Below are 14,674 nucleotides of genomic sequence, written 5' to 3'. Positions count from 1 at the left end.
TTCTTGTGCCTTAACTGTAATAGTCATACAAATAGAGAAATACATCGCCAAGATCTTGCAAAATATCCAAACAAATTTGAAATAAATTTTTGCAAGTAGCAAGATGTTTACAAAAATGTGCTGTGTGCGCTGTAAAGATGATGAGGATAGCATCAATTGAATAACCTGCTTTTATGAGTGTTACTAAAATGTCTTGATGGACCAGGTTATTCTTCTGGCCAGAGAGAAATCTCTGCATTACATTGCAATTTACAAGAACCACCCCACACAACACTGCCCACAACACCGACACCTCCATCCCCAATCACTCTCAATCCACAAAAGAAATCCCAAAACTTCAAAGCATCGTTCACAAATTTCAAAAGATTATTGAATGTCATTAAAATTAGAGTTGGAGGAACAGTGAAACTGCTTGGCTCTTTTTACTTCTGGGACCAGAGTTAAACCTGCCCAGAGTGATGCCATGATTTAAGAATTCTACGTGAAAGCTAGAATGAGTAGTTTCAACCCAAGAGTTTAAACAGAGGACAGTGGCACAAAACTGTATGTAATTTCACAGCATTTGACCTAAAATTTCCACCCTTGCTCAGAGTCATCATAAAGTCCCGTGCTAGAAATAGAAAATTTGCACTGTTGCAGCAGAGAGCATTCTTTTGAGGCTGATACTTTGTTAAGCACGATTAGATGATGCTCTGCTTTATGCATACCCAAGCTTTTCTCAAACTAGGTGGGACATCATTTCGCCAAAATGGAGAAGTGTCCTATTGCCTGGCATAGACAAGTACAAAACTGTCACTTAAAAAATGTTACATATTTCATGATAAATGGTTGTTGAAATCTTGAAAGCACTTGTTTGCAATACCCAGCTTACAAATTAGGATGAATTTCATAATGCTCTTGTAAAGTTGTTACAAATGCACTTTATAAAATGACTTGTTACACTGCTAATAGCCATATGTTGCAGGAAAGGCAATGGTTTAAAAATGAACAAGTTTGACAGATTTCTGCTTTCAATTACTTCCACATGAACAGCAGCTTGCATTTATACAGTGTCTTTATCACACTAAAATGTCCCAGGATGTTTCAGAGGTATGTTTTCAGGCCACAATGAGATATAAGGAGAGGTGACCAAAAGTTTGGTCAAAGAGATAGATTTTAAGGATTATCTTAATGGAGGAGAGGGAAGCAGAGAGATTTAGCAAGAAGATTCCAGAGCTTAGGGCCTAGGCACAGCCGCCAATGGTGGGACAATGGAAATCAAGCATGCACAAGAGGCCGGAATTAGAGGATCAGAGTTCTGAGAACGTTGTAGGGCTGGAGGAAGTTAGAGGTATGTAGGGGCAAGGGATGAAGTAATTTGAACACTTAGGATGAGTATTTTAAATCTGAGATGCTGCCAGTCCAGGAGCCAATGTAGGTCAGTGAGCATGGGGTGGATAGGTGAATGGGAATTGATGTGAGTTAGGATGCCGGCAGCAGAGTTTTGGATGTGTTGAATTTTGCAGAGGGAGGAAGTTGGAGGGCATCCAGGGAGCACAGGAATAGTAAAGTCTAGAGGTACAAAAGTATGGATGAGGGTTTCAGCAGCAGATAGGCTAAGGAAGGGGCAGAGACAAGCTATATTATGGAGGTGGAAGTAGGAAGTCTTGATGATGGAGTGGATATTTGGTTGGAAGTTCAACTCAGGTTCAAATAGGACACAGAGGTTGCAAACAATCTGGTTCAGCCTCAGACAATGGCCAGGGAGCAGGATAGAGTTGATGGCTAGGGAACAAGATTTGTGCAGTACGTACATAATGATGTATAGATTTATTTCGTACCACATGTACACATGCAATCTTTCATTTTAGGCTCCAGCAATGAGATATAAATAGGAACTGACTCATTTTGTACATCTTTGGTGCCATTAAACTGTACATACTAGATAAATGAACCCATGCCAAAACAAAATTTATTACTGCATAACTAAAAAAAATGCTGTGAAGAACATTCTCACTGTGAAAATGTGTGTATATTACCTAATCAGAATAAATATTGTGGCATACTTCTACATTTCTGTACAAGCTGCAGCAATCAATACAAATGATAACAATTGAGAATTACTGATTTTGAATAATTCTCCATCTAGAATGTACAAATTTAAATACCCTGTATTTCCTGCTATGGTAATACCTCTTGTACGTAACTGTCAGGCAAACCACCGCACCCCCACACCCCCCCCCCCCCAAGATTGAGGCACACAGTATTTCGCCACATGGACAAAAAAATTGCGAGCCCTGACTGGAAGGACATTTGCATAGTACCAGACAATGTTGAAACAATGGGGACCCAGCAGTTGCTTCCCCAATACACAGAAGTGGTCAGACCAGTTTTAGTCACATGGCTAACTGGCTATTGCAGAGAATTTGAACGTCCAACAAAGGATGTTGAAGAGACTGTTCCATATAAGGAGCTAGTCACATGACTAACCTGCTGGGCATCCTGGGCGGTTTTGTTTTAATTTGAACCCCTGACAAAGGGATTTGTATAGAGAACATCGTGTGCTCATGAACTGAGAACATTTCCTCTCCTGTCTGCCTGCCTTCATCTCTTTCCATGGAACTGAATCTTGTGAAAACATGTGAAACTCAAAAAGGAAAGGTTTCCTATGTGAACAAGGTTGTAGGAAGACTACTGGGCCCCAACGAAACGCAAGACTATATCTTCAATCAAGGACTACAGCAAGCTCAAGAAACCGTAACAAGATATTGCCTCAAACTGTTCTACTTATCTTTTCCTCTGCTCTTTTCTGTCCTTATCTGCACGCTTATATCACATGTGCATGCTAGAGTGGGAGCATCGTATATCCATAGGCGTGAACCGTATTAGAGTTTAAGTTTAAGGTTTAATAATTTTCATCTTTCTTTTTTAAACCAAAGAAAGACCTTTTGTGCTCATTTCTTTCCTTATAATTGGAGAGTTGTGAACAGGATTCACAAAGGGGGAGCTCAAAACACAGCGTGGTTAAAATTAAACTCTGTTACAATAAGACCAGGTAAAGACAGCCAAAGACCCCGAGATACCTTTCTCACCTGGTCGTACCAGAATTTGGGTGCTAGCGTCCAGATTGTTACCCACAGACAAATGAGTGAAGTTTGAAGTGGGAAGCCAAATTGTTCCCAATCAAAAAGAGCAAATCAATACAGGTTTTCTCGTGGTTGTGTGATTGAATACTAACATGTCTGCAACTGAAACTAGCAGCTCTCCAAGCCAGGGTGAAGTAACTTGGGATAAGTTAAAAGCATTGTCTATGGAGGAGTTGAGAAAAATGGCTGTGCAGTGTAGGATCACTGTACGTGGCAAAGCTAGGAAGTCTGAACTCCTAAGGCTGGTGGCCCACTGTTCTTCTCTTGAATCTGAAGAAGTAGAAACAGGCTTAGAAGTAGAATCCAACAGGGTATTGTTAGCAAAGATACAATTGGAACAGAGGAAGCTTGAATTGGAGGAAAGAGAAAAAGAGAGAGGCAGGAGAGAGAGAAAGAAAGAGCCTTCCAAATGGAACATGAAGAAAAACAAAGACAGGAGAGGGAACGAGAGAGAAAGGAGAGAAAGAAAGAAAGGAGAGAGAGAAAGAAAGACAGGAGAAGGAAAGAGAGAGGAGAGAGAGAGAGAAAGAATATTCTGGAAAGAATCCGAAGAGCGAGAGCTGAAGTGGCTTGAATTAGCTAGGGGTCGACAAAGTAACCCTAGTGAAAGCATGGTCAATATGAAGGATCAGAATTCAGGACTGGGTACAAGATTGCTAAAGCTCGCCCAACTAATTCCAAAATTCAATGAGGAAGATGTGGAAGCATTTTTGTGTCCTTTGAGAAACTGACAAGGCAGCTAAAAAGGCCAGCTGAGACCTGGTCTCTTTTACTGCAAAGCAAACTGACTGGAAAAGCCCATGAGGTTTATTCCTTGCTGCCAGATGAGAGTTTGTCAAACTATGAACTGACCAAAAATGCTATCCTCGGGGCATATGAATTAGTACCCGAAGCCTATCGCCAGAAGTTTAGAACCCTCAAAAAGCAAGCCAATCAAACCTATCTGGAGTTTGAAAGAAGTAAGCAACTGGCTTTTGACCAGTGGCTGAGGGCTTTAAAAATACAGCTCAGTTATGAGACTCTCAGAGAAGTAATCCTGTTAGAGGACTTTAAAAACTCTCTCCCATTCTCAATAAAAACTCATGTCGAGGAGCAGCGGTTCAGGGAGCCTGACAAGCGGCCATTCTGGCCGATGGGTTTGCTTTAATTTATAAGTCGGTTTCCCAGGGGAGAACCTTTCCTAATCACCCTAACAAATCCAAAAAGGCCAAAGGGTGGAAAAGTGATATCTGCCCAGGCAGTCCTGGTGTAGCAGGAACAAGGTTTTAAGAAGACTACTGGGCCCCAACGAAACATAAGACCATATCTTCAGTCCAGGACTACAGCAAGCTCGAGAAACAGTAACAAGATATTGCCTCAAACTGTTTAGTTATCTTTTCCTCTGCTCTTTTCTGTCCCTATCCGCTTCTTATATCACGTGTGCATGCTAGCGCGGGTGCATTGTATATCTGTAGGCATGTACTGTATTAGAGTTTAAGTTTAAGGTTTAATAAATTTAATTTTTCTTCTTTAAACCAAAAAAAGCCTGTTTGTGCTCATTTCTTTGCCTTATAATTGGAAAGTTGTGAACAAAGATTCACAAAGGGGGAGCTCAAAACAGTGTGTTTAAAATTAAACCCTGTTACAATAAGACCAGGTAAAGACAGCCAAAGACCCCTGGACACCTTTCGCACCTGGTTGTTACAATAACAATTAGGTTATTGGTGTATGTTGAAGTGAGAGGTACAACCATGTAATAAGGACATTTTATATCAAAGTTTCTATGCATTGTAGAGGCAAAGTTTTCTAACTGCTATTTAGAAACATAGTTCACAAAAATGATTAAAACATTCATACAGCCTTAGTTCTTTTTCCATGATCATGCAGTCATCAATTTCCAGGAGACCAAAAAGATAAACTGAGCAAATAGAAATATGGCTGAAAAACATTAACACTGATTACATTCTCCTGTAATTCTACTGAACAATGACACTTGCAAACAACTTTACAGCATTTGACCATCCTGTCTAATTTTCCTCCCTGCTTTTGGTCCAGGTGATGCTTTACACTGTGGCATGAAAGATGAAAATCTACCCCCTTTGTGAGAGATGTTCTAGAGCACTGGAAGGATGCAATCAGAATGTAGATAGTGAGAGGTACATGAATTAAACTACCTGGTTCAGATCAGTATGTTGCTTAAATATTGGAAGGCATTGGAATTCTTGCAAGCCAATTCCTGCAATCAATTCATCAACACACAAACCAAAATTCCCAGTAAATGTACAGTACTAAAAATATAAGTTAATAGAACTTTACATAGATGACATGGCACTTTTGATCTGGGATATTTTCAAATTATCTGTTTGGGTACTTCATGCCTATGAAGCATGGCAAATAAAAGAATGAATCAAAGTTCAACCAGGTCACTTATAAATTACCTAGGATATACAACACCTAAACAGGCCCTCCTTTTTTATTGATGAGCCTGTAAAATATTTTACTATTTTGTTTTATTTATTTATTTAGAGATACAGCACTGAAACAGGCCCTTCGGCCCACCGAGTCTGTGCCGACCATCAACCACCCATTTATACTAACCCTACAGTAATCCCATATTCCCTACCACCTACCTACATTAGGGGCAATTTACAATTACCTATCACCTGCAAGTCTTTGGCGATGGGAGGAAACTCCCGGAGCACCCGGCGAAAACCCACGCGGTCACAGGGAGAACTTGCAAACTCCGCACAGGCAGTACCCAGAATTGAACCCGGGTCCCTGGAGCTGTGAGGCTGCAGTGCTAACCACTGCGCCACCCTATGTTCCTTGATAATTTAGTTTCATAGTTCCTCTTTGCCTTCCTAATTGTTCTTTTGACTTCTCTCCTAAATTCTTCGTATTCCCTCTTAACATGCACTTTTCTGCTGTCTATGTACTTAACATAAGCCTCTTTCCCAACCCTCAATTGTTCCCTTATGTCTTTATTCATCCATGGCATCTCACTAGTGTTTAGTTTGTTCTTTCCTTTTAGCGGAATATATTTTTCCTGCATACAGTTGAACACCATTTTAAATGTTTCCCATTGTTTTACATCGTCGTTTGCCAATATTGTTGCCCATTTTATTTTCCCAAGTTGTATTCTCAGACCCTCAAAATCAGCTTTTCTCTAATCTATTAACCGTTGGCTTTCATCGTACTTATGTCCGTCTCTATCATCATCTTAAAGCATAGTATATTATGATCACTATTGCTTAGATGTTCCCCTACTTTTACTTCTCTTATCTGCTCTGGTTCATTCCCCATTACTAGATCCAATAGCAAATCTTCCCTTGTTGGGCTTTTCACATATTGGGTTAGAAAGGAGCCCTGTACACATGATAGGAAACTTCATTTCCAGGACAAACCTTAATGGTCAGTCCCCCGATTGACATGATAACCAGCCTTTCAAACTAAATCTTGATTAGAGGTTCAGGGAAACATGCAAATAGAAATTAGACAAGAAATAAGGATGGAAAATAAAAGTTAAAATAATAAGGGATTGTGGATAGAATGGGCTAAGAAAGAGAGGCAAGCAGAAGGTTATGATTTTAAAACTTTTGTTCAGAATTTTTCACTATTTATTATTACGATAATGCTACTCTGCCATTACCAGTCATATTCCTGTAATTTATGTAGTTTTTTAAGTGTTGAGATGCATCAGTAGCTGACAAATTAATAACATTGAGCAGCTGAAAACATTATTAAAATGGATGATGATTAAAGTTTTAAGTCATTTTTGCATTACAGTATGCTTACCATAGCAACCAAGGACACAGTGCATGAGCTGGTTGGCATCTGAAGGAGCACTGCTCTCTCTGAAGGTACTAAGGCCCACCTAAAGAGACATTTTCATCAGACCTTTGGAGGCAGTAATGCCACTTCAGCAATCCAAATACTATGGAAGGAGAAGCTAATAAGATTTTGCTGATCACTGATATGTACAGATCTTTCTCTGCCTTGGCAAAAGGTCCAGTGGCTGACAAAGCAATTATAATTTCCAAACAATGGAATCATGTGCAAGCACAGCTGTTTGTTTTTCTTGTACTGTGTAAGTCAGCCTTCAACAGAAATGCAGAGAAGGGACCTTAGCATAGTCCACTGCGCCAGTAATAATAAATATGCCATGACTTATTTCCTTTCATACACCGGGATATTAGGAAGTATGTAAATTTGTGCTTCTACATTTCAAGTAATGTGATCGCAACTCGTAATAGAAGATGCATACCTGCTCAGTTTCCAGTTGTGCATTTATCCTTCGAAGACGTTCGATTAAGTACTGAGCCTCATCCTCTGGGATTTCTGAGAAATGAAACAAATATCACATTATTTTCATTTGCAGAACAATTACACAACTGCACAAACTGGCTTTGAAGAGTCACTGAGCCTATTTCGGAGATCGTTCAATTAATATCAACAGAAAGTCCAAAATCCCTCAATGAGACCACCCATCAGCATCCACCATTGAATGTACAAATATTAAGGAAAAGATATTAGCCATAATTCTCTGACAAATTATTAAATTCCATAATTGTCTTTTTTTTTAATCCAAAATTTCAGACTGTAATTTTGCCAAACTGAAGGGAGTGTGTGGAAGCAAGACTAATAAAGCTCCTAATTGCCCTCACCTGTGTTGTCTCTTTTTGAATATGGGCACATTAGCTTATATCTAATCCACATTTACCTCATCAAAGTCCAGTAACTCTCAATGATGGGTAGTGCCTCCCAAATCGCCAGACTTTGTGACAAATAACAAAGAATCTAGTACTTGCAACTTCTTTATGTTAAATTCCTTGATCTTGCTTAGGTTATCTCTGTTTGGAGAGGACATTTTGCTCATGTCTTCAAATATTTCCTATTTGTTGTTAATCCTCAGATTTGAGCCCTTCACATTTTTGGGGATTTTCACCTCTTCTCTGACTGCCCTGTTACTGTTGTATTACAACAATAAAACACATTTTTTCAGTGTCTCTGCACCCTTTTAACAAGCTCCTGCATTTTCTTATGTACATTCCAGTGAACCACTTCCTTTTCTCCCTGCATGATTTGTAGAGATAACGTTTCTTTTTACCTCACTTTACATTTGATAGTTAATCGATTTAGGCCCAAGCTTGTTTTATTCTGAACTGGTTGGTTTAGATATGTATAATCATACATTTGATGGGGTTGCCCTTGTGCTCTAGTTATGTGTTGCTGGATAAACCACCTAATCTATTTGCTTTCATAGCTTCTTCATTTCTTTAAATATAGTCATTTTAAATTATACTAGCTCCTTATGTTAAAGATATCAGACTCCCAGATCAAGGTCAATTTGGTACACTTTGGAGTGCCTGTCCTCCAGGGGTGCTATTATCTCAATTTCCAGTATATTGCCTGGCCCACTAATAAACAGGATGAGATACAATCTATTGTGGCGCCGTTCATCACAAGGTTAGAGTCATTGCGTTACATTTACCAACTCTGACTTTAAACCACTTGTGTTTTCTCAATTAATATTTGCTTAATTGAAGTTTCTCATTAAAATAACTTTCTGTTATGGGCAATTTCTAACTCAATTAAAACTTCTAAGGGTAGAAATTTGACTCGGGCGGTGGTGCAAAATGGGACGTAACGGATTGGCCGCCTGGTATACACAGCGCCTGATTTTCAATTCCATTGCAGTCAATGGGCGGCCGATCCGATATTGTCTGTTTTTTGCCACCACCCAAGATAAAGTTCTACTCCCCAATCTTTAAATATTCTTACTGATGATGTGCTTTACAGTTTTTAAAATACAAAATTCAGCCATGTAATTTCAAAACCAATTATATAAATCTACGATGCTAAGTATCATTAACAGAAATAATGGTACTATTACACCATCAGATCAGTAGTTTCACACAATCATTAGATGCTGTTGTCAGCCCAACTGCTACTGTGGTCTGGTCAGGTAAAGCAAATCTCCAAATATGCGTGAGCGTGCATATATCAATCTTTGGCCTCTGCCACACAAATACTGACTGTATTTCAATGTTAGTGCAGAGTCAACCAGAAACCCAGCTCGTCATTCAAAAACAAGTTTTCAAATGGTCTTTGAACCACATGGGAGCTCACAGTGCATCACATACCAGTTATACTGCATTCTGTACAAGTTAATGCAATGCAAGGCACTTCCTCCTCACACAACTTCTGTTAAACCGAATCTGGGCTCAGAGTGCTGCAGTAACACTGCAAATTTTATATTGCTACGAAACCAAAATTACTTAGCAGGGCAGCCAAATATGTATTACAACTACTATGCCATGCACATGTGGCGTAAGCAATGGATGAGTACTTACTCTTGCAAAAATCAGCCACAAATATATTTTGCAAGTATGTACAATTCAAGGAAGACTTTTTTTTGTTCAAAGTTATAACGTCTCACAGATTTAATTTGATTCTAGCTAGCCAGGTGATCAGGTGAGGAGGGGTCGAAAGGCTCCCCTTTTATCCCTCTCCTTGTTTGACTGCAACAGGGTTTATTTCTTTTAAGCAGTGAATATGCTTACCAATTCAGTGTGTGTTTAACCCATTTTGTGCTATGATCATAAAAGAACCAAATAAGGCAGGTTTTCTTTAGTTTAAACAAAAAAATTAGTTTATTGTACTTGACATCAAAACCCGATTTAAGTAAAAAAAAATAATAAACTACGCTCCAACTTTCTCATACACACATGAATCACACAAATATGTTACAGAGTGATGAAGAATAGTTTGGTTCAATTAGAGTCCAGACAAATAAAATAATATACAGTCTGTGGGGTCTAGTAATTCAGTTGTCTTCCGGCTGAATTCATGGTCCTGAAATTCCTGACTGCTAGAAGTGGCCCCCTTGGTTCAGGGTTTTCTTGGATGGCTTTCCCCCCAGAGTCTCTGTCTGTTGCAATGATAGACTCGGATTTCCTGCAGTCCACGGACAGGGTTCGAAACTTGCAGTATTACATGGAGGGAGATAGACAGGGAAGGAGAGAGAGAGAGAGAGAGGACCCCACTGGGGTCCTGCACTGATTAGCTCTCAAAGCTTGTCTAATGTGTTCAAAAGAAACTCCAAGTTTTCATAGAGTTGGACAGACTGTCACATGATTGTCTGAGTGTATTCTCTGTTGCATTTAATGAGATTCAGGTCTAAGAATTTCAATCTCTCTCAGCCCTTATTTTTTCAATGATTACTCTCTGGAGGCTCATCTCCACTAGGGCTAATTTTCCAAGATGGATTTGAATGTCTTGCTAATGAAAGCGATATCAGGTAGTTCATTCAACTGTTCAAGCCATTGTTCTGGATGAGACCTATTTAGACATGTGTCTCAAATACTATACCTTGGAATGTGAGGTATTTCAATGCAAATTGTGGTGGCTATCTTAGCTGCCAGCTTTTTAAAAGTTGAATGTAGGATTCCAGCTTTCCTTTTAAAAGTTTATTGTCGGTTCCCAACCGATGAATTAAAATCATTGTTCAGCATAGAAAATTTTCATGACAATATTTATAAGTATTATCAAAGTCAAAAAATGAAGATCAGCAATTTAGATTCAACCACTTCACACAGAATTCCCCACACCAGAAATCACTTTGTAAAAAGATTGATTTTCATTCCAACAGTATTGCCCAGTAAGGAAGTAAGTCACCATGCCAAATTTAATTACTGCAGCCAGTTTTTAAAAAAGCAATAAATCTGTAACAAACAATAACAGCAACCACTTGGATGGTTATGGTTGCTTATGAATGCCAGTTTTGACCTTAGTGGTTCTTTGCATTCTCACTTATGGTGGAAACAACCTCAAAGAATGGTGCTGGCAGCCCTGTGGTAGTTATGTGGTAACTGACAGCATATTCACTGTGGTAGTGGGCTAGTTCAGCAAGTCAATGCCTTAGTTCCATATCCCAGCACTCTCTCAATGATTTGGCATTTAAGCATTCTTAGTTCTATACTACTGAGACATACAGGTCCCAGGTTCAATCCCTGGGCCATGCTGTGTTAGCTGATTCCTGATCTCAGCTAGGTGACCATTTGGCTTAAGTATTTCTAAGCAAGGGAGGTCAGATCTAATCTGCTGGGGATCCTTTCCCTTGTGGCAATCCAGTGACACCCTGCTGGAAAGTGTACATGTACTTAATACATGTTGGCAAGCTTCAGTTCACTGTGATGTCCCACATGATTGTTTATGGATGAATCACTCTCTAAGCCTGCACATGGAAAGAGGCCTGATGACCAAGATACCAAAGTGCTATGAGTCAGAAAGTCATGGGTTCAAGTCCCACTCTGGAGACTTGAGCATAAAATCAAGGCTAACACTCCAGTACAATACCGAGTGAGTGCTGCACTGTCGGAGGTGCACTCTGTTGATGACATGTTAAACCAAAGTCCCACCTGCCCTTTCAGGTGGATGCAAAAGATTCCATGGCACTATTTTGAAGAAGAGCAGGGAATTCTCCTCAGTGACCAGTCCAATATTTATCAAAGAACAGTACAGCACAGGAACAGGCCATTCGACCCTCCAAGCCTGCGCCGATCTTGATGCCTGCCTAAACTCAAACCTTCTGCACTTCCGGGGTCCGTATCCCTCTATTCCCATCCTATTCATGTATTTGTCAAGATGCCTCATAAACGTCTCTATGGTCCTGCTTCCACCACCTCCCCCTGTCAAGGCCCCAGCAATTTCTTCCCTTGCCTCCCTCAGTATTCTGGGGTAGATCCCATCAGGCCCTGAGGACTTATCTACCTTAATGCTTTGCAAGACACCCAACACCTCCTCCTTTTTGATAATGAGATGACTGAGACTATCTACACTCCCTTCCCTAGGCTCATCATCCACCAAGTCCTTCTCTTTGGTGAATACTGATGCAAAATACTCATTTAGTACCTTGCCCATTTCCTCTGGCTCCACACATAGATTCCCTTCTCTGTCCTTGAGTGGGCCAACCCTTTCCCTGGTTACCCTCTTGCTCTTTATATACGTATAAAAAGCCTTGGGATTTTCCTTAATCCTGTTTGCCAATGACTTCTCATAACCCCTTTTAGCCCTCCTGACTTCTTGCTTAAGTTCCTTCCTACTGTCTTTATATTCCTCAAGGGATTCGTCTGTTCCTAGCCTTCCAGCCCTTACGAATGCTTCCTTTTTCTTTTTGATGAGGCTCACAATATCCCGCGTTATCCAACGTTCCCGAAACTTACCAAACTTATCCTCCTTCCTCACAGGAACATGCTGGTCCTGGATTCTAATCAATTGACGTTTGAAAGACTCCCACGTCAGATGTTGATTTACCTTCAAACAGCCGCCCCCAATCTAAATTCTTCAGTTCCTTCCTAATATTGTTTTTATTAGCCTTCCCCCAATTTAGCACCTTCACCCGAGGACTACTCTTATCCTTATCCACGAGTACCTTAAAACTTATGGAATTATGGTCACTGTTCCCGAAATGCTCCCCTACTGAAACTTCGACCACCTGGCCGGGCTCATTCCCCAATACCAGGTTACCAGGTCCAGTACGGCCCCATCCCTAGTTGGACTATCTACGTATTGTTTCCAGAAGCCCTCCTGGATGCTCCTTACAAATTCTGCCCCATCCAAGCCCCTAGCACTAAGTGAGTCCCAGTTAATAGAGGGGAACTTAAAATCACCCACCACTACAACCCTGTTACCTTTACATCTTTCCAAAATCTGTCTACATATCTGCTCCTCTACCTCCTGCTGGCTGTTGGGAGGCCTGTAGTAAACCCCCAACATCGTGACTGCACCCTTCCTATTCCTGAGCTCCACCCATATTGCCTCGCTGCATGACCCCTCCGAGGTGTCCTCCCGCAGTACAACTGTGATATTCTCCTTAACCAGTAATGCAACTCCCCCACCCCTTTTACATCCCCCTCTATCCCGCTTGAAGCTTCTAAATCCTGGAACATTTAGCTGCCAATCCTGTCCTTCCCTCAACCAAGTCTCTGTAATAGCAACAACATCATAGTTCCAAGTACTAATCCATGCTCTAATTTCATCTGTCTTACCTGTTATACTTCTTGCATTGAAACAAATGCACTTCAGACCACCAGTCCCGCTGTGCTCCGCAACATCTCCCTGCCTGCTCTTCCTCTTAGTCTTACTGGCCTTATTTACTAGTTCCCCCTCATTTATTTCACTTGCTGTCCTACTGCTCTGGTTCCCACAATGAATATCACTAAAAAACAAATCATCTGGTCATTATCACACCGACTATGCATTTCCTACAATTGCACATTAAAAGTACTTCAAGGCTGTAAAATGCACTGGAAATCCCTGAGACTGTGAACGATATTACATTAATGCAATCCTTTCTACTGGTACCCATGTAGGAAAGGAAGGTCCACAAGCCTGCTCCGCCTTTCAGTTAGATCATGGCTGACACCTCAACTCCATATCCTTTGATACCCTTACCTCAAAGCTCTAATTGATCCAGCACCCACAGCCTTCTTGAGGAGAGAATTCTGGGTTTCTATTACCCTTTGTGTGTAAAAGTCCTCCCTGATTTTCCTCTTAAGTGGCCTAGCTCTACCATTAAAATTATTTGGCCTTGATCTTGATACCCCCCATCAGAGGAAATAGATTCTCTGTTATCCACCCTGTCAAAGCATTTTGACATTTAACATTTTAACCATCATTGTTATTCTATATCAAGGGATTACAAGACAAGTTCATATAAGCTGTCCTCATAAGTTAACCTGCTAAGCCCAATTATCATCCTGGTGAATCTGCACTGCACCCCCTCCAAGACCAAGATACCCTTCCTTGAGATGCACTGCCCAAAACTGAACACATTACTCCAGACAGGGTCTGAGCAAGGCTCTAACAACTGAATATAATTTCCTCTCCATTATCATCCAACCCCTTGAGATAAAGGCTAACATTCCATTAGGCTTTTTGATTTCATTTTATACCTGTCTAATAGCTCTAAGTGATTTGTGTAAATGTACTCTGGTAATAGTAACTACACTAAAGGGAGTAGAGAAAACTAGAGGAACAGAACATTCTACCACATTATAGAACTCCATTCTGCAACCATACAAATCTACAACTCATGTATAGACACCAACTAAATTCATAAAGCACAAATGTGAAGAACTGGCTGAGGCATCTACCTACTGAATCTGTTGTATCATGTTTGATTCTAACGTCCCTCCTTTGCTGCTGAAGAATTTTGCTGCTGTGTTTCTTACTTCCACACTTGGTTATTAACTTGGATTAGTCTCTGTAATAGTGGAGTGCATATCCACTCAGTGTTTCAAAAAGTAAATCTGTCATTGATTAGAGAACCTGCAATTGCAGAGAGAAAGAATGAAAAGAGGAATGAAATGGAGAAATGGGAACTGTAGGTCAATGAGCCTTACATTAGTAGGATAACAGCCCACTTAGAAACTCATAATCAGATGAAGCACAGTCAACACAGATTTATGAAAGGGAAATTATGTTTGATAAATCTATTAAGAGTTAAGAGTTTTTTAGGGATGTAACTAGTAACATGGATTTGGGGGAACCAGTGAGCATGTATTTGG

The 14,674-nt window shown here is 40.3% G+C and overlaps 1 protein-coding gene across 12 annotated transcripts in view; it reads right to left on the bottom strand.

Annotated features, from left to right (window-relative positions):
* LOC137352421 (protein unc-13 homolog C-like) overlaps window positions 1-14,674 on the bottom strand; it is a 612,014-nt gene that overhangs the window by 510,353 nt on the left and 86,987 nt on the right. For 10 of the 12 annotated variants that reach the window (XM_068017812.1, XM_068017814.1, XM_068017821.1 and 7 more), the window contains one exon: window positions 7,369-7,442. The exons of 1 other annotated variant lie outside the window; for it this stretch is intronic. In XM_068017812.1, the coding sequence (XP_067873913.1) occupies window positions 7,369-7,442 (74 nt within the window). Of the gene's footprint in view, window positions 1-7,368; window positions 7,443-14,264; window positions 14,271-14,674 lie in introns of those variants that run through there. One more of the 12 variants, XM_068017824.1, reaches the window with a different exon arrangement.

Source organism: Heterodontus francisci, chromosome 38 (assembly GCF_036365525.1).
Source record: "Heterodontus francisci isolate sHetFra1 chromosome 38, sHetFra1.hap1, whole genome shotgun sequence".
NCBI lineage: Eukaryota > Metazoa > Chordata > Chondrichthyes > Heterodontiformes > Heterodontidae > Heterodontus > Heterodontus francisci.
The sequence above is the reverse complement of the archived record's forward strand: the minus strand, read 5'-3'. Positions and strand labels throughout refer to the sequence as shown.